The sequence below is a fragment of the Terrapene carolina genome, unplaced genomic scaffold, assembly GCF_002925995.2.
Source record: "Terrapene carolina triunguis isolate 2854851 unplaced genomic scaffold, T_m_triunguis-2.0 Scaffold268, whole genome shotgun sequence".
Classification (NCBI taxonomy): domain Eukaryota; kingdom Metazoa; phylum Chordata; order Testudines; family Emydidae; genus Terrapene; species Terrapene triunguis.
In genome coordinates this window covers 619016-638791 of record NW_020664619.1, presented here as the reverse complement: position 1 = coordinate 638791, position 19776 = coordinate 619016, and the positions used below count along the sequence as shown (strand labels likewise).

Genomic DNA, 19776 nt, shown 5'->3' with positions numbered 1-19776 from the left:
TGTGCTCTTTGGGCAGATGCTTCAGTACCGTAGAGTCTGGAGTGGCACTTGTGGGTGGAACTGGTGGATTATGGTCCTTGTGCTTCAGTACCAGAGTCACCGACGGAACCAGCACATCCTTCTTCCTAAGGTCTTTACCCTCCGGGCTGATTTTTTTTTTTTTTTTTGTTGCTAAGTCAGTTCTTTAGGATCTGTGTGTAAGGGCTTGACCGACCTTGATGGGCTTGGGGAAGAACTGTCTCTTATGAACAGACCTCATAGACTTTAAAGTCAGAAGGGACCATCGTGATCATCTAGTCTGATCTCCTGCACTCTGCAGGCCACAGAACCTCACCCACTCCTGAAATAGACCCTAACCTCTGGATGAGTTACTGAAGTCCTCAAATCATGGTTTAAAGCCTTCAAGTTATAGAGAATTCACCATTTACACGTTACTAGTTGATACCTGCAAGTGACCTGTAACCCATGCTGCAAAGGAAGGTGAAAAACCCCGAGGATCTCAGCCAATCTGACTTATGGGAAAATTCCTTCCCAACCCCAATATGGTGATCAGTTAAACCCTGAGCATGTGAGCAAGACACACCAGGCAGATACCTGGGAAAGAATTCTCTGTAGAGTAACCATCTAGTGTCACATCTCTAGCCGTTGGGGATTTTTGCTACTGGCAGTTGCTGATGGGCCACATGCTATCGTAGGCAGTCTCATACCATCCCCTCCATAAACTTATCAAGCTCAGCCTTGAAGCCAGTTAGGTTTTGTGCCCCACTGCTCCCCTTGGAAGGCTGCTCCAGAACTTCACTCTTAGAAACCTTCATCTAATTTCAAGCCTAAACTTGTTGATGGCTAGTTTATAGCCATTTGTTCTTGTGTCCACATTCACGCTTAACTTAAATAACTCCTCTGCCTCCCTGGTATTTATCCCTCTGATGTATTTATAGACTGCAATCATATCTCCCCTCAGCCTTCTTTTGGTTAGACTAAACAAGTCAAGCTCTTTAAGTCTCCTCTGATAAGGTAGATTTTCCATTCCTCAGATCATCCTAGTAGCCCTTCTTTGCACCTGTTCCAGTTTGAATTCATTTTTCTTAAACATGGGAGACCAGAATTCACACAGAATTCCAGATGAGATCTCACCAGTGCCTTGTATAATGGTACTAACACTTCCCTGTCTCTATTGGAAATATCTCACCTGATGCATCCTAGGACTGCATTAGACTTTTTCACTGCCGCATCACATTGACAGCTCACAGTCATACTGTGATCAGTCAACACACCCAGGTCTTTCTCCTCCTCTGTCACTTCCAACTGATAAGTCCCCAGTTTATAGTATAAATTCTTGTTGTTAGTCCCTAAATGCATGATCTTGCACTTTGCATTAAATTTCATCCCATTTCTATCACTCCAGTTTACAAGGTCATCCAGATCTTCTTCTATGATATTCCTGTCCTCCTCCCTATTGGCAATACCTCCCAACTTTGTCATCCGCAAATTTTATTAGCACATTCCCACTTTTTGTGCCAAGGTTAGTACTAAAAATGTTAAATAAGACTGGTCTCAAGACCGATCCCTGAGAAATGCCACTTGTAACCTCCCTCCAGCCTGACAGTTCACCTTGACCCAATGTACTCACCCCTTTAACCAGTTCCTTATTCACTTTTCAATTCTCATATTAATCCCCATCTTCTCCAATTTAACTAATAATTTCCCTCATTGGGGATCTGTCCTTATGTCCAAGAGAGTATCCCTTGCTCTCATGGAGGGAAGCCCTATTGTAGCGGGGTAGTCACCCGCTCCTGCCCTGAGGGGCTTAGAACAGCACAGCAGAGGGCTGGGGCTGGGGCAAGCAGCTCCCAAGCTGATTGGGGAAGTAGGCACAGCTGGGAGCCACGCCCCAAACAGACCACAGCCGGCCCCTATAAAAAGGCTTTGAGCCAGGACCACAGACACTCTCTCTGTTTGTAGAGGGAGAAGGCTGCTAGGGAGTTGAGAAGGTACCTGGGGGGAGCAGGGCTGGGGGAAGGCCAAGGGAGTTGGGGAGCTCCAGCCTGGAAAACCCCAGGCTGTGGCCTAGTCTAAGGCCAATTGGGTACTGGGGTTGCAGAGGGCAGCCCACGGGTAGGCCAAGGCAGCAGGTCCAAATCTCCCTTGCCTATGATGAATGGCTGAGACACTGCAGTCTGCCCCAGTAAGTGGGGGCTAGATGGTGACTGGCAGTAGCCAAATACTGAGGTGAGGTGGGGATAATGGGTGGGGGTTCCCCTGAGTGGGAAGACCCACAGAAACTGTGGGGGTACTGCCTGGGGGCAGCACCCATGAAAAGGTCATCTGGGGTCCGGGAGGGACATGGGGGCCAAGCGGCAGCAGGACACCAGCCTGCAGAGGGCGCTCTGGAGGCTGGAGAGCTAATTCCCGAGACGACCAGCAGGAGGCGCTGCAGGGGTGAGTCCCGCACCGTTACACCTGCAATATCTTTGGGCTTAGAAACCAAGGGCTCCACTCCTAAGGACTTGCTTGGAGACATGCTGCTCCTTTGGTGAGGCTGATGTTCAGGGCGGGTCTCCCTGGCCCAGATCAGAGAGGGGCCTTATGGCCTTCTCCATTAAGAGCTTTCTATGGCAAAGCTCACAGGCTTTGCACATTCTCAGTGGCAACGAGTGACAAATGCTGCACTTCACCGAAATGTGTGTCTCACCAAGACGGTAGAGGCAGCATTGGTGGTCATCACTGACAAAGAAGGCTCTTTCTAGGGCAAGAGATGCAGTTTTTGAAGCCTGGGACTCTAGACATAGCCCCGGTCACAGAGAGGGAGTCCCCGGCCCGGGGAAACAAACTACACTAAGTATACAAAAATTAACTGTACCAAGCTAAAAGAATAACTATTTACTATTATATTTACAGGTTTTCTGAAAGGCTGAAGCAGGAGAGGACACTGGATTCTGACTCAGACCATGAGGCAGTAAGAAGGAAGTGAGGGGGCATCGACCCACACTCCCTTTCATACCCTCACTTGGGAGCATAAGAAGATCTATTGTGCATGTGTAGGCCAACGGACACTGCTTGTTAAAATCTCTGGACTTGGGCACATGGTGTGCATGCATATCCCCACATGTGGAATACACATAGGGAGCAACACTTGAAGAAGAACCGTTTCTTCTTCTTTGGGTGATTGCATGTCTCACAAGCAGATTATCCTGAAGGTGGGCCCGTCAATGAAGAATAACTCATCTGAAACTAGCATCATTCCTGGATTGGTGGGAAATGGCATAACAAGTAGCAAAGGTGTGGACTGATGACGAAGTTGCTGCTTTGCAAATTTCCCGAATGGGCATTTGTTCCAGTCAATGGGCCAGCACTCTAGCTGGTGGAGTCACATTTGCCAACTGGTACCACAAACAAATGCATGAAGAAATGCAGGAGGAAATCCTCAGAGTGGAAACCATTTGGCCTTTCATTCTGTCTGCAACTGCAATAAACAACTGCGTTGAGGACCGAAAAAATTTAGTGTGGTCCAGGTAGAAGGCTAAAGCTCTTCTCACATTTAAATAATGAAGTTTCTCCTCATCTCTCTGAGTGAGAGACTTCAGGAAGAAAGTTGGAAAATAAATTGCCTGGTTAATGTAAAAATTGAACACCATCCTTGTCAGGAACTTCCGGTGAGGGTGAAGAGAGACTTTATCCTTCTGAAAAATCATATATGAAGGCTCTGACACTAATGCTTTCAAATCACCCACCCTCCTCACCCAAGTTATCACAATTAAAAATGACACTTTCATAGAGAGGTGAATAAAGAAGCAAGTTTCAAGAGGTTCAAAAGGTGGCCCCATTAATTTTGCCAACACCAGGCCAGATGCCATTGGGGAATAGATTATACCCACAGGTGCAAGAACCTATCTCAGGGTCTGGCAACCTTTCAGAAGTGGTGTGCCGAGTCTTCATTTATTCACCCTAATTTAAGGTTATGCGTGCCAGTAATACATTTTAACGTTTTTAGAAGGTCTTTCTATAAGTCTATAATATATAACTAAACTATTGTATGTAAAGTAAATAAGGATTTTAAAACGTTTAAGAAGCTTCATCTAAAATTAAATTAAAATGCAGAGCCCCCCGGACCAGTGGCCAGGACCCGGGCAGTGTGAGTGCCACTGAAAATCAGCTTGCGTGCTGCAGATCCGGGGTAGGCAACCTATCTGATCCCTTTAGAAATCTGGTGGTGAAGGGGGTTTGAAAAAAGATCTATTATCCACAAGACGGGAAATGCAGAAATAGCTGCCAAATGTACTGTGATACAACTAACTGCCAGACTTTGTTTTTGGTGCAAAAGATAGTCCAATACGCGATTGATGGAATTCTGCTCTGGAGAAACACCCTTCTGTGGGGACCAGATGGAAAAAAAACACTTTCATTTTTCCAGGTAAGTAGCTGAAGGTTTTCTACTATTCAGCATGCTTTCTGTACATCTTTAGAGCATGCCCTTTCCAACCGTGCTAACTATGAAGTATCCACACTATGAAGTGGAGGGCTTGCAGATTGGCCCTGGGAAATCACATCTGGAGCCAATGGGAGAGATAGTGGAGGTCTGACTGACAAGATTAGTAGGGTCAAGTACCAGTGTTGCCAAGGCCAGGCTGGTGCTGTAAGTATGAGGTGAGTGTGGTCTTGGACAAGACTCTGGGCAGTAACGGAATCAGAGGGATGGCATACAGAAGGGAGTTCTTCCAGGATAGCAGGAATCCATCCATCAACAACCCTGGGCTCAATTGGCTATGCAAAACCCACACAGGTGAATCACCTCCTGGCTTAGCTGATCCTCCCTGCCTGTTTACTTAAAACATAGTTGCTATGTAGTCTGTTAACACCAGCAGATTTTTCCCTATGTGGAAGGAAGGCTGAACAGGCTAGACGGCAATTCCCTGACATATGAGTTTTCAGATCTTGAGAAGACCACAGACTTTGAGTCTGCAGGAACCCCATGCGCGAATCCCAACACAGGGACAATGCATCTGTGACTATTGTAGTGTTGGTTGTGGGGGAACAAAGGGAACCCCCAAACAAACATTCAGAGGGCTGTCCATGAGTCCAGAGATGACAAAACTAACATTATGACAGGTTTCAGAGTAGCAGCCGTGTTAGTCTGTATCCGCAAAAAGAACAGGAGTACTTGTGGCACCTTAGAGACTAACAAATTTATTAGAGCATAAGCTTTCGTGGGCTACAACCCACTTCTTCGGATGCATATTGAGTGAAACATATCGAGGAGATATATATACACACATACAGAGAGCATGAACAGGTGGGAGTTGTCTTACTGCATCCGAAGCAGTGGGTTGTAGCCCACGAAAGCTTATGCTCTAATAAATTTGTTAGTCTCTAAGGTGCCACAAGTACTCCTGTTCTTTTTGCGGATACAGACTAACACGGCTGCTACTCTGAAACCTGTCATTATGCAAGGCACTGCATTTAGCCGTATGGAGTGGAAATCCATCAACTTCATGAAAAAACTCGTACAGATACAGACAGACATCATCTTCCTTTCCAAATGCAAGCAGATGGACATCATACCAAAAGGACTAAAGGTAAAAAATCCATTACAATCTACATATCACACAGACTATGCTGAGAGACTGTGTCACACGCTGTCAAAGAAACTGCGAAACCACCTGATCAGCATCCTATACAACAAACAGGGAAAGATTAAGAATGAGCTCTCAAAACTGGATACTCTCATAAGAAACCAACCTTCCACACAAACTTCCTCATGGATAGACTTTACAAAAACTAGACAAGCCATTTACAAGACAAACTTTGCCTCTCTACAAAGGAAAAAGGACACTAAACTATCTAAACTGCTACATGCCACAAGGAGCCATAACAGTAGTTCCCTTAACCCACCCAGCAATATTGTTAACCTTTCCAGCTATACTCTTAGCCCAGCAGAAGAGTCTGTCCTATCTCGGGGCCTCTCCTTTTGTCCCTCCAGACCCACGAACATGATACAGTTCTGCGGTGACCTAGAATCCTACTTTCGACGTCTCCGACTCAAAGAATATTTCCAACATACCTCTGAACAGCATACTAACCCACAGAATCCCCCCTACCAGCACTACAAAAAAAAGGATTCTGCGTGGACTCCTCCGGACGGTCGTAACAACAGACTGGATTTCTACATAGATTGCTTCCGTCAACGTGCAAAGGCTGAAATTGTGGATAAGCAACATCACTTGCCCCATAACCTCAGCCATGCTGAACACAACGCCATCTACAGCCTCAGAAACAACCCTGACATCATTATCAAAAAGGCTGACAAAGGAGGTGCTGTCGTCATCATGAATAAATTGGAATATGACCAAGAGGCTGCTAGACAGCTCTCTAACACCACATTCTACCAGCCATTATCCTCTGATCCCACTGAGGATTACCTAAAGAAACTACACCATCTGCTAAAAAAACTCCCTGACAAAGCACAGGAACAAATCTGTACAGATACATGCCTAGAACCCCGACCAGGGACATTCTATTTGCTACCCAAGATCCATAAACCTGGAAATCCTGGACGCCCCATCATCTCAGGCATTGGCACCCTAACATCAGGCTTGTCTGGTTATGTGGACTCTCTCCTCAGACCCTACGCTACCAGCACTCCCAGCTATCTTCGAGATACTACTGACTTCCTGAGGAAACTACAATCCATCGGTGATCTTCCAGAAAACACCATCCTGGCCACTATGGACGTAGAAGCCCTCTACACCAATATTCCACACAAAGATGGACTACAAGCTATCAGGAACAGTATCCCCGATAATGTCACAGCTAACCTGGTGGCTGAACTCTGTGACTTTGTCCTCACCCACAACTATTTCACATTTGGGGACAATATATACCTTCAAGTCAGCGGCACTGCTATGGGTACCCGCATGGCCCCACAGTATGCCAACATTTTTATGGCGGACTTAGAACAACGCTTCCTTAGCTCTCGTCCCCTAACGCCCCTACTCTACTTGCGCTACATTGATGACATCTTCATCATCTGGACCCATGGAAAAGAAGCCCTTGAGGAATTCCACCATGATTTCAATAATTTCCATCCTACCATCAACCTCAGCCTAGATCAATCCACACAAGCGGTCCATTTCCTGGACACTACTGTGCTAATAAGCGATGGTCACATAAATACCACCCTGTACCGGAAACCTACTGACCGCTACACTTACCTACATGCCTCCAGCTTCCATCCAGGACACACCACACGATCCATTGTCTACAGCCAAGCTCTAAGATATAACCGCATTTGCTCCAATCCCTCAGATAGAGACAAGCACCTACAAGATCTCTATCAAGCATTCTTAAAACTACAATACCCACCTGCTGAAGTGAAAAAACAGATTGACAGAGCCAGACGAGTACCCAGAAGTCACCTCCTACAAGACAGGGCCAACAAAGAAAACAACAGAACACCACTAGCTGTCACCTTCAGCCCCCAACTAAAACCTCTCCAGCGCATCATTAGAGATCTACAACCTATCCTGAAAGATGATCCTTTACTCTCACAGATCTTGGGAGACAGACCTGTCCTTGCTTACAGACAACCCCCCAACCTAAAGCAAATACTCACCAGCAACCACACATCACTGAACAAAAACACTGACCCAGGAACCTATCCTTGTAACAAAGCCCGATGCCAACTCTGTCCACATATCTATTCAAGTGACACCATCATAGGGCCTAATCACATCAGCCATACCATCAGGGGCTCGTTCACCTGCACATCTACCAATGTGATATATGCCATCATGTGCCAGCAATGCCCCTCTGCCATGTACATTGGCCAAACCGGACAGTCTCTACGCAAAAGAATTAATGGACACAAATCTGACATCAGGAATCATAATACTCAAAAACCAGTGGGAGAACACTTTAACCTGTCTGGCCATTCTATGACAGACCTGCGGGTGGCTATCTTAAAACAGAAAAACTTCAAAAACAGACTCCAACGAGAGACTGCTGAGCTGGAATTGATATGCAAACTAGACACAATCAACTCAGGGCTAAACAGGGATTGGGAATGGCTGAGCCATTACAAACATTGAATCTATCTCCCCTTGTAAGTATTCTCACACTTGCTTCTTATCAAGTGTCTGTACTTGGCTACCTTGATTATCACTTCAAAAGTTTTTTTCTCTTACTTAATTGGCCTCTCAGAGTTGGTAAGACAACTCCCACCTGTTCATGCTCTCTGTATGTGTGTATATATATCTCCTCGATATGTTTCACTCAATATGCATCCGAAGAAGTGGGTTGTAGCCCACGAAAGCTTATGCTCTAATAAATTTGTTAGTCTCTAAGGTGCCACAAGTACTCCTGTTCTTTTTGCAAAACTAACATTGGTATTCAAACCATCCTGTCTAGATGATGAGGACTTGGGGCATGCACCAAAACTAGCCATCCTTGTCACTTCCTCAGGTGTAGTCTGGCATGCTGCACTACAAAGGTAAACGTTGCCATGTGTCCCAAAAGCCAAAGGCACCTACACACTGTGGTGACAAGTTGAGCTTTTAGTTTCAGAACTAAGCTCCACTCAATGGGCCTTCCCACCAGGACTGCTCTAGTGAATTCCATTCTCTGTACTAGTTTCAGGATTAATTTGTCCCATAAATATGGCCTACATACTTTGTTCCTAGATGTAAACATTTACATTTAGTCACAGTAAAATGCATATTGTTTGCTTGTGTCCAGTTTACCAATAAATCCATATGGTTCTGAGTCAAGGATCTGTCGTCTCCACAGGGCCGGCTCCAGGCACCAGCCTACCAAGCATGTGCTTGGGGCGGCACCTGGAGGGGGGCGGCGCTCAGGCCCGAGAGCGGGGCCGCAGCGGGCTCGCCGCCCTCCCCCGGCGCTCCGGCCGGCCGGGGAGAGCGGGGCTGCGGCCGGGCTCGCCGCCCTCCTCCCGGCGCTCAGGCCGGTTGGGGAGAGTGGGCCCCGGCCGGGCTCTCCGCCCTCCTCGCGGCGCTCTGGCCGGTCGGGGAGAGCGGGCCCGCAGCCGGGCTCGCCGCCCTCCTCCCGGCGCTCTGGCTGGTCGGGGAGAGCGGGGCCCCGGTCGGGCTCGCCGCGCTCCCCGCGGCGCTCCCCGCCTGGGGCGGCAAAAAAGCCAGAGCCAGCCCTGCCTCTCCATTATTTACCACTCCCCCAATTTTTGTCATTTGCAAACTTTATCAGTGATGATTTTATGTTTTTTTCCAAGTCCTTGATAATAAAAATGTTAAATAGCCTATGGCCAAGAATCAACCCCTGCTCAACGACAATTCCCCAGTTAGGTCTCAAAATGTATTAGTTAGCCAGTTTTTAATCCATGTAATGTGCCATAGTAATTTTATATCATTCTAGTTTTGTAATCAAAACGCAGAGAGTTGGCCTCCTGTTCCACCCTCCCATACTGAAACCTTCTTGCCTTTGAGGTACCCGCTGCCCTTCCCCAAACTGTCAGCCCTCAGTGTGAGGGACTCACCTGCTGGCTGCTCGGTGAGTAAGAGGCATCCCGCCTGGAGCTCCCAGGCCCAGACTCGCCTGCTGGAGCCTGAAAAACACAGACAAAACCATGCAGTTACTGCACAGCTGCAGCTCCTGTGCATCTGACCTGGCACGGGGCTCAGGGGCCATGCAGCAGGGGAGCAGAGCTAGCATCTGGACTTGTGCCAGGAGCAGCCACCACACAGTGGGCGAGCAGAACTAGCACTGGACCCAGGAACAGCTGCCGCACAGCCAGCACGGGGAACAAGAGAGCAGCACTACCCCCAGGTCCATACCCAGCTGCTGGGGCAAGGCTGCCTCCCCTGCCACTTGTCTGAATCAAAGCCCTAAAATAGCCTCTCTGCATCCCATAACTGGGTTAGAGGTCTCAACTCCTCTCCAGCAAACAATAAAGGCCACAGCCCAGACAATTCCTCCTGCCCAAGGGCCCCTTCTGCTTGGAGAAAAGGGAGATGACACGTTCCCAACCCCACCCACTGCCCGGCAACAAGAAAGCAACAGATCCAAAGAGATGGGGAGGGGGCGAGCCTTGAACCTTCCTCTCTCTGTCTTAGGCTTGGTCTGTACTAGGAAATGAGGTCAATATAACTACGGCGTTCAGAGGCGTGAAAAATCCACCTTCCTGAGTGATGCAGTGAAACTGACATAACCCCCAGAGTAGACAGCGCTTGATCAGCGGGAGAATTCTGCAATTGTGCCTCTTGGGGAGGTGGAGTACCTACGCTGATGGGAGACCCCTCCTGTTGGCATAGGTAGCATCTAACGCAAGTGCTACAGCGAAACCGCTGCACCGTTTTAAGTGTAGACAAGATCTTAAGCACTTATATGGCCCCCATCACAGTTGACTTTTAAACAAACTTTGTATTTGTGGATAATCTAAGCACTGTACCCAGATGTACAGATTCATAGATTCTAGGACTGGAAGGGACCTCAAGAGGTTGAGTCCAGTCCCCTGCCCTCATGGCAGGACCAAATGCTGTCTAGACTATCCCTGATAGACATTTATCTAACCTACTCTTAAATATTACTCTTTCCTTAACCTGTGTATTATATAATTTTTTAACATTAGCTTTAATAAAAATTTTAAATCTGAGCATCCCCCAGTCTTTCATGTATTTATCCTCCCAACACCTCTGTGGGGTTGGAAGGTGCTATTATCCCCATTTCACGGATGGGAACTGAGGCATAGAGGGCTGGATTCACAAAGCTATTAGCTGCCTAAAGATGCAGATAGCCCAATGGGATTTACAGCAGTGCCCAAGTGCTTAGGTTGCAGAGTTCCTGTAAATTCCACCTATCTCTGGCTCCAGACAACTAGATACCTTTGCAAACCTGGCCAAGTGACTTGCCCAAACTCTGTGGCAAAGCCAGGAATTAAACCCGGGTCCCTCAAGTCTCATGCTAGCCCCAAAATCAGTCGGCCAGCCTTCTTCTCTGTTTCTCTTCCTATTCTGCCCTTTGGGGCAAACCACAAGGGACATGGCGTTGCAGCTGCAATAGTCTTTTCATCACTGTAGCCTAGGTTCTCAAACAAAGGATCTGTCCTACACAGAGCAGCGTAAACCTGAGAGTTCATGTTCCAGATCCAGTTGTGAAATCTGGGATTCTGTCAAGGCCAGCAGCAGAGCTGTGGGGAGCTGGCTATGCGTGCTGGGAGCTAGGAGCTGTGCTGCACACTATCCTAGCGAGCTGGGCTGTCTTCAATGTACAGATGTACAGAAAGGACTCGGGTTTGGACAATGCCAAGTACATGAATGTGACACTGACATAGGACAAAAGGCTCCATTCTTTGCCACTCCCTGCTGTGACCAAACCACAGAAAGACAGGAGCACAAGGGCACGGCCACCCTCCAACCATGCTGTCAGTAACACTTCCTGAGAGATGGCGCTCTGGGGGCACTGTCATGCAAACCCCTCTGTTACTGACCACCCTCCCCCAGTGTAGACTGGGGCACAGGGACGCTGCCACCCCTAGCCCATGTCACTGACTCTCCCAGCACAGACAGGGGCACTGCCACCCCCATCCCATGTCACTGACCCCTCCCGCCCAGTACAGATTGGGGCACAGAGGCACTGCCACCCCCATCCCGTGTCACTGACACCCGCCGCCCCCACACAGACTGGGGCACAGGAGGCACTGACACCCCCACTCCCTGTATCACTAACCCCCACATCACAGAGTGGGGCACAGGGGGCAGCTGCCACCCCCACCCCCCATGTCACTTAACACACCCTCCCCCAGCAGACGGGCACAGGGGGCAGCTGCCACCCCCACCCCCCATGTCACTGACACGCACACCCCAGCACAGACAGGGGTACAGGGGGCAGCTGCCACCCCACCACCTGTGTCTCTGACCCCTTCTAGCACAGACAGGGGCACTGCCACCCCAACCCCCATGTCACTGACCCTCCCCCACCCAGCACAGGCTGGGCTCATTCATTGTGTACTAGCTGTCTGGTGGTGGGGCACATCAGTGACCCCAGCACTTCCGCTCCCTGTTATGGGAATGGCGAGCACCCACACACAGCAATGTGGGAGGCCCTCAGGAGTCCGCTGCGACACAACACACACGGCACACGACATTGCTGTATGTTAGGTGGGGTTAGCCCCTGCACAGGCCTTGTGCTGCCAGCATCCAGGGGCAGAGCATGCTCACTGATTTAGTAGGACACTGGTGGGCTTTAGTTGATGTGACTGCATGCTACACACAAGATGCTGCAGGGCTGCTTGCCTTGGAGTAAAGGTTGGTCTTCAGAACTCCCCCCTGGCCGTAGCCGAGGGGAGGGCCCCCCAGACAGGCCTTGCCTGCTGCCTTCCCCCTTCGATTAGCCACCACAAAGGGGTTCTCACTGAAGAGGATTGGTTGAGAGTCGACCATACTCTCTTGATCTGGCTCCTGAGGAGTTGGCAGCTGGTCCTGGGTCAGGGAGCAGCCCACAGGCTCCTGCATGTGCAGCAGGACCAGGGCTGCCCTTTCTGTGTGCTTGCCAGGTGATGCCGGGTGCTGGGGTGGGCTAGTTACAGTGCTGCTCAGGCCTGCGATTGGGTCAGGGTCTGAATTCTGGCTGTCCAGAGCCACTGGCCGAGGCAGCACAGCGCAGTCACTCTCCATTCCAGAGCTGGCTCGATCACACTGAACGAGCTGAGAGGGAAACAAAAGGGTCAGAAACAGGAAGAAAGAACAGCCAGCGTAAGGGAGAGGAGGCTGCAATCGCTCCTAGACACTGGGGACAGAAGAGCTCCCACACACAACGCCCATCACCACAGCTCCCTGGCTCTGCACTAGGGGAATCACAACGCTGAACAGCCTCACGTGCAATGGAGGTGCGCAAAATTCTCATGCCTCCTGGCAAGGCCTAACCTATGGGATCCCATGAGATGGGACCAAGAGGAGAGCTTCCTGCTCTGCATGCATATAAGGGAGTACACACAACAAGCACATCCAGCCAGAGGCACACACTGAGCCTGCATACACCCACATACACCTCCAGCTCACACTCCACACGTGCTCCAGGGTGTTAAACAGGAAAGGCTCCCGGGAAGAACATGTAAGGAAATAGCCAGGGCACCATCCACTCGCTCATTGTCACTGCCCAGGCACAGGCTAAAGCCTTCCACCTCACTACAGTGCACAAGAAAGCAGCTCACTGCCCCTGAAGGGGATAACACCACCCACCTCACTACAGCACAATAGGAGAGCAGCTCACTGTCCCTGCACTCACTATCATGCACACGAAAGCAGCTCACCATCATCACATTGCCTAATGCCACTCACCTCACTACAGTGCACATGAAAGCAGCTCGCCACCGTCACACAGGCTAACCACCACCTCACTACAGTGCACACAAAAGCATCTCACCGTCACCACACAAATTCTTCCCCAACGAAAGGCAGCACAAACATCTCTGGACCCACCATAGTCACGGCTGTAATGGGGCATTAACAGGTTGAGGGAAGTCTTGCTCCATCAAGGCCCCAGCTTTCCACTAGGCTCCATTCACCCTCTCCACAGTGGTTTTATTGGAAGAAGCACTGACCTTCCCTCCTCTAACACTGCAGAGGCCAGACTCTCAGTGGCAGTCTTCTGGTGCGCAGCCAGAGCCCTCTCCAGGGAAGCAGAGAGAGTCAGAGCCCAGCACTCCAACCTCCTCCATCCAGAAGTAGGCTAAAGAGCTGTGAGACCCTTTCTGCTCCGATCACGTTCTGCAGCCCGAGTCGGGGTGACACTTACAAAAATAGCCCTTCAGGGCGGGGTAGGTGGGTGACTATATTGGCAGCTGGGAGGCTGACGACACGCAGAAATTCCTGGCACTCTCCTCCTCCCACCCCCAGCCTACCCCATCCCATGCTAAGGCAGCAAGGGGGAGAGTGAAGGCTCGTATCAGGTTTCCACAGACACTGACGTCTGGGTGACACTTATAGAGAGAGAAAATCATACCCCTAACTGTCATAGTGATGCCAGAAAAAACTCTGTGCAGATGAAGTTATAACAGCAAAGCAGCCCTTTTGCTGGGATAGCTTATTTTGTTTGGGAAGCTGGTATAAGCTACACTGGCAAAAGAACGCTGTTGCCTGTCTGAGCTGTATCTCTATTAGGAGGTTTGCCAGTCTAGCTACAGGCAAACCCTTCCTAGTGTAGCCAACGCCTGCCACACCATGCTTCTCCCTGCTTTTTTCTCTAACACCAGGGAGGAACCCAGAAACGCTACCTGGGCTGAGACCCTGGGGTGTGGGGAGCATAGATCCCACTAGTCCCACACCAGCCTGTCTTGCCCACATAGGAGGAAGGAGAGCACTGTCCTTCTCGGGCACTGTGGGGGAGGGAAGGTGAATGTAGCTCTTCTGAGTCTGGAAAGTGAGAAGTGCACTGACTGGTAGGATGCCTCAGAAAACCCCCTGCTTTGGCTCATCCACATCGCTAGCTCCCGAGCCTCTCCAGCTCTCAGTCTGATCTCCAGGGCTGCTGCAGTGCATTCTGGGGATGGACTCCCAGCTTCCACCCCTTCTCCCTCTCACTGGATTATTTTTACTGGCCAAGCACAGCTCCTATTTTGGGAAACTGAGGATCTGTTAGCACTGTGCCATTGACCCAGTCTTGTCCCCCAAGAGCTGGGCTCCTGTTCCAGCATAGGGAGATAGGGAAAACATGCCCCCCAGAGCAGATACAGGGCTAATGCAGTCACAGTCTGTCCTGGTCCATCACTTTGCCCCAGAACAGGAACCCTAATTCTCTTCTGCCAGCACAGTCAGGCTCTGGAATCTAACAGTCAGAACAAGATCCAGTGGCTGGAGGCAGAAGCCAGATAAATTTACACTAGAAATAAAATGCAGATTTTTAACCATGAGGGTATTTAACCATTGGAATAATTTACCGAGGACTATGGTCGATTCTCCATTCCTTGGAGTCTGTAAATCAAGATCTTTCTAAAAGATCTGCTCTGCCTCACCCCGGAGTTATGGGCTTGACGCAGGTGTGACTGGGTGAGGCCAACCTGGATTAACACTGGAGCTTTAGAAGCTGCAGCCTGGGGCCTCAGATTTTATGGGGTCCCTGTAACGAAGTGGGAATGTTCTTAATGTTTTCTCTGAACACGGTGTGTGCCTCAGTTTCCCCTATGTATTGCTTAAGTATCTGGGTGGTGGAATAAGAGTGTGTGATCATTGCAGAGACCCCTAGAGGACAGGTGTGAGTACCATCGGCACAGAGAGTAACCTAGCAACTGATGGCCACCGCCTCCCCCTCCTCTGCAAGGTGCTGGGAGCAAAGAGATCAGGTGACCTTTTGCAGGGAAAGGGACAAAGGACAGAGGAAGGGCTACAGGGGGTCAGAGGATGGGCTGGTGGAAACCGGTCAGTTTCCTGTTTTGATACTCGGAAGGGGAAGTCCAAGGCACCAGGACCTGGATCCCCCCAAGATGGACTTTGCTGTTCCCAATTTCTGTGCTAACAAGCTCTGTTCTACGCTGTGTTCCTGTTGACTAATAAACCTTCTGTGTTACATGTGGGCTGAGTCACTGCTGCCTGCGGAGTGGGGGGCAGGGCCCTTTGGGGGTGTACAAGGCTTCCCCAGGTATCCCATCCAGGGGGACTCACTGTGGGGAGCTCACAAGGTGAACAGGGGGCTGAACGCTCCGAGGTCAGACCCAGGAAGTGCAGAAGCCAAAGAAGCTTCTTGCCCTGGCGTAAGGGAGCCCTGCGGGGAGTCACACGGCACCAGAGTCCTGCCTGGCTTCACTCAGAGCAGTTCTAGAGCACATAGCCTCGGACCCCCATGACACCCCCCCCAAAAATATCTAATTTGAATAGGTGATTAGATAATTAAAGCCATAGCATCATGATGTGTATTACTACCAGTTATGTGCCAAAATCCAAATGGTTTTGTTTAACTGTCACTCAGCTCTATAACAGGTCCATCACGTTTGAAAACAGGAACTGAAATAACCAAGGGAATTTAACAAAAGAGTGTTTAGCCCTGGGCATGGGTAGTGGTAAAGCACGAAAGATCGTGAATATGCAAAAAGGGGCTCCCAAAACAATAACAGCCCTGGGCCCCCTTCACCTTTAATCTGGCCCTGGGTGAGAGGGTCACTCGGTGTTACGCAAGAAGTCTCAGTACACGATCATACTGGTCCCTTCTAGTCTTAAGAATCTCAGAATCTATGAAAGAGCCAAGCTCATCGCCCATGAACTCCACTGCACTGGGTACTGCACAGACGCAACTCAGACAGAGGGACCACAAATAGGTCTAGCAAACAGTGGACCAGAAACAACTCTGTGCACCATTTGGAGTTGACTCATTCAAAGCTGGCTTTTAAAGGTATAACATACAAATACAAAACATGTTACTCGCAGTAAACCCCGGATATAAACCCACACAGAGGGGCCTATACACAGCAAAATAGACTGACACACCCTGGGCTTAAATTCTTGCCCCTTCTCTGGGGTGCTTCCAAGAGAAATCCCATTCAGGACCCAGAGCAGAGCCCTTTAGCAGCTCCAGGCCTTCCATCACTTCCACCTCTGCTCAGGAGTGTGAGAAACAATGAGCTTCCAAGGGGAGCTGGACCTTCCTTCTTCATTGCCCCTCCGGAAGGACCGCATCGCTCAGAAATGTGTTTAGCTAGACAGGCACAGACACTCCAGATGGCATTGGCTTTCTCTCAGTCACGCTCCTGCAGTAAAATCCACCCTCCTCAAATTGGCTAAAAGGCTCTCTTAGACCCAGCTGGAATTAATATGAATGAAACTAACACAGCCAGGAGTAAATGAGGCCGTATAGGCTGAACCAGGGCTCATGCTGCATCTAAAACAAGACAGACCAGATGACAGTCACGGCTTGATTAGACTGAAAGGCAACCAGCTGGAAGAATCAGACATACAGCAAGAACTGGGAGCTAATGCTGCTGTGGGAACAAGGAAACAGAAATAGTCACCTTCATTAAACTTGATTGTCAGGCTGCAAAAAACCTGATAAATTACCAATTCACTTCCTTGCCAGCTGCCCTGATCCTGAGCTCAGCCTTCCCGCCAGAGGCCAAGTGGACTAACTGCGCCTCCAGAGGGAAAACCCAGCACCCTTGTCACCCCTGCAGTCCCCAACTCCATGCTTTCTGTGTCAGGGGTATGTACAGGGTCGGGCACAGAACAGCTGGAGGGAGATGAACATGGACATCAGCTGCCACTCCATCTGAAATGAGACATTTATAGATGCTGCTGCTGCTGTCCCCTCACATTCCAAAATAGCAGCTTGTGCAGCCCTGCATTCCACAGCCCCCAGAAACTCCCAGTCTGAGGCAGGGACCCAGTAGGGCAGCAGTTCCCAAGCAGTCCTTCACAGGGCACCTCATGGCGGGCTGAAGAGAGACAGCTGCTTACAGGGGGCCGGCTCTCCCCTTGATTCCAGCTGCTAAGTTACATTAAAAGATGCTAAAAATACATTACATTCTTTCCTGGCGGGACTTTTCTGTGTGAGTAACAACCAGTAGGCAAGGAGGCAGGGCCAGGGGAATGGCAGGGGAGGGAATGTGGAGCCAAGCAATGGTGGGCATGGAAGGAAAGGGGAGGTGGAGTCTCGGGATGATATTGGGAAATGGAATGGGACAGGACAGGAGGTGAAGCAATGGAGGAATGAGCAGAGAGGTGGAAAACAGGCACTATGAGAAACAGAACAGGAAGGGAGGCAGGGCCTAAAAGTGATGGGGTGACTGGGGTGGGAGGTAGGCCCAGGTGATGGGGGAACAGGAGAGGAGGAGAGGCAAGACAGGGCCCAGGGCAATGGGAGGAGAGGAGAGGTGAAGTGGGGCTCGCTGGCAATGGGATTGGGATGGGAGAGGAAGAGATGTGGAGTGTGGGTGATGGAAGAGACAGGAGGGGGTCGTGGCCTCCCTACCTTCAAGGCAGCATTAACCAAGCTGTGAAATCCAGTTAGCCTTCCTGGAACTAAGAACCCCTGCCCCTCCATCCTGAGATTGACACATGGAAGGTCACATAAGCTATAGTGTCAAGTTTGTGTCCTAGACGTGGTGTGCCATGTCCTTTTGTTTGGCCTCCTGCCACTCCAGTTGGACCTGGGATTCTCCTCACTGTCCCATGTTGGTGGGTAGTGCTGTGCACCTTGTTTGCCACTAGCTGCTCCCCACCCCACCTAGGAGCCTACGCCGAGCTCTGCCTGTGGTCCTATCTGCTTCTCAGAGGGCACAGGCCAGGTCCTCATCAGGACACACTCTCCTTTTCTTCCCCCGGGACCTCTTTTATTGGCTGTCTCCATCCCTGGTCAGCCTCCTGCACGAGCCCATCCACAGTCTCAGCGAGGACCCCATCACTTACAGCACGGGTGACTCTTGGTAAGTTGTTGCTGGGCAAAGCTGCCAGGGTCCGATAGTCCAGTCGCAAAGGCTCATTGCTGATATTCTGGAGAGGAATAAAAAACAGGGAGAGGTCAGGCCAGGAGTGGGATAAGGGAAGAAGGAGGGATCAGGCCAAAGAAAGAGGGGCAGCTCCTCCGTGGGCCAATGGGCCTATTCATCTCCAGGGAAAACTTTCATTGCCTGGGAAAAAGTCCAGCCTGTGACCCAACCACTGTCACCTAAGAAACACTTTAGGCCTCAGCTTGGAAAAAAAGCAACACACAGCACACGCCAACCCACTATCTCCCAGGAAATGCCCCTGCCAGTGTTCCAAATCCCCATAATTTCTCCTGCCTCTCCTGTGCGTGCCTGACTTGAGGATTTCCCATTCATCCCTGAATGCCCCAGTCCCTGGTGCAGGGCTTCTCACAGACTGATATATTTTAAGGTCAGAAGGGACAATTAGATCATCTAGTCTCATCTCCAGAATGACACAGGCCATAAAATTTCACCCAGTTACGCCTGTATTGAGCCAATTTGTTTTTGACTACATCATCTTCCAGAAAGGCATCTAGTCTTCATTTGAAGACATCAGGAATGGAGAATCCATTACTCCCTTAGGTAGTTTGTTCCAATAGTTAGTCTCGCTCATAGTTGAAAATTTTGCCTTATTTCTAATTTGACTTAGTCTGATTTCAGCAAGCGGCCATTGGTAATTGTTATGCCTTTCTACACTAGATTTTAGAGCTTTTTAATATCCAGTATTTTCTTCCCATGAAGGTTCTTATTCATTGTAATCAAGTCACCTCTCAATCTTCTTTTAGATAAGCTAACCAGATAGAGCTATTTAAGTCTCTCGCAGTGATGTTGTAGCCTTGTTTGTCCCAGGATATTAGAGAAACAAGGTGGGTGAGGGAATAACTTTCATTGGACCAATTTCTGTTGGTGAGAGAGACAAGCTTCTTTGTGGACGCTCGAAAGCTTGATTCTCTCTCACCAACAGAAGTTTGTCCAATAAAAGACATTCCCTCCCCCAACTTCCCTCTCTCACAGTAAGGCATTTTCTACACCCCTTGAATAATTTTTGTGGCTCTCTTCTACACCCCTACAATCCTCCCACCAAGCTCCTCACCTCTGCCTCCTCCTCAAGGAGCTGCGTGGCTGCCTCCCGCTCCCTACGCATCCTCTCCTTCCATAAGAACAGGACAGAGTCAGAACAGCATCCAAGCAGCACAAGCAAAGAGAGAGGGAAAGGGGTCAGCACCACATGGGACAGTCCCTCCATCAAGGGGAGGAGAGAGAGGTAGCAAGCCCACACAGCACAAGTTGGGCAGTTACCAGGGGAGGAAAGGGGAGCAGAGACCCCACACAGCACAAGCCGGACAGTTATCAGGGAAGGGGAA

General features: G+C 49.8%; 1 protein-coding gene across 1 annotated transcript in view; it reads right to left on the bottom strand.

Moving 5' to 3' along the window:
* The window catches only part of SCRIB (scribble planar cell polarity protein), a 166724-nt gene that overhangs the window by 58184 nt on the left and 88764 nt on the right, over window positions 1–19776 (bottom strand). The window contains exons 26-29 of the mRNA XM_026657694.2: window positions 19506–19562; window positions 18354–18437; window positions 12258–12668; window positions 9503–9571 (exon numbers count right to left, since the gene is read on the bottom strand). Of these exons, the coding sequence (XP_026513479.1) occupies window positions 9503–9571; window positions 12258–12668; window positions 18354–18437; window positions 19506–19562 (621 nt within the window). The remainder of the gene's footprint in view (window positions 1–9502; window positions 9572–12257; window positions 12669–18353; window positions 18438–19505; window positions 19563–19776) is intronic.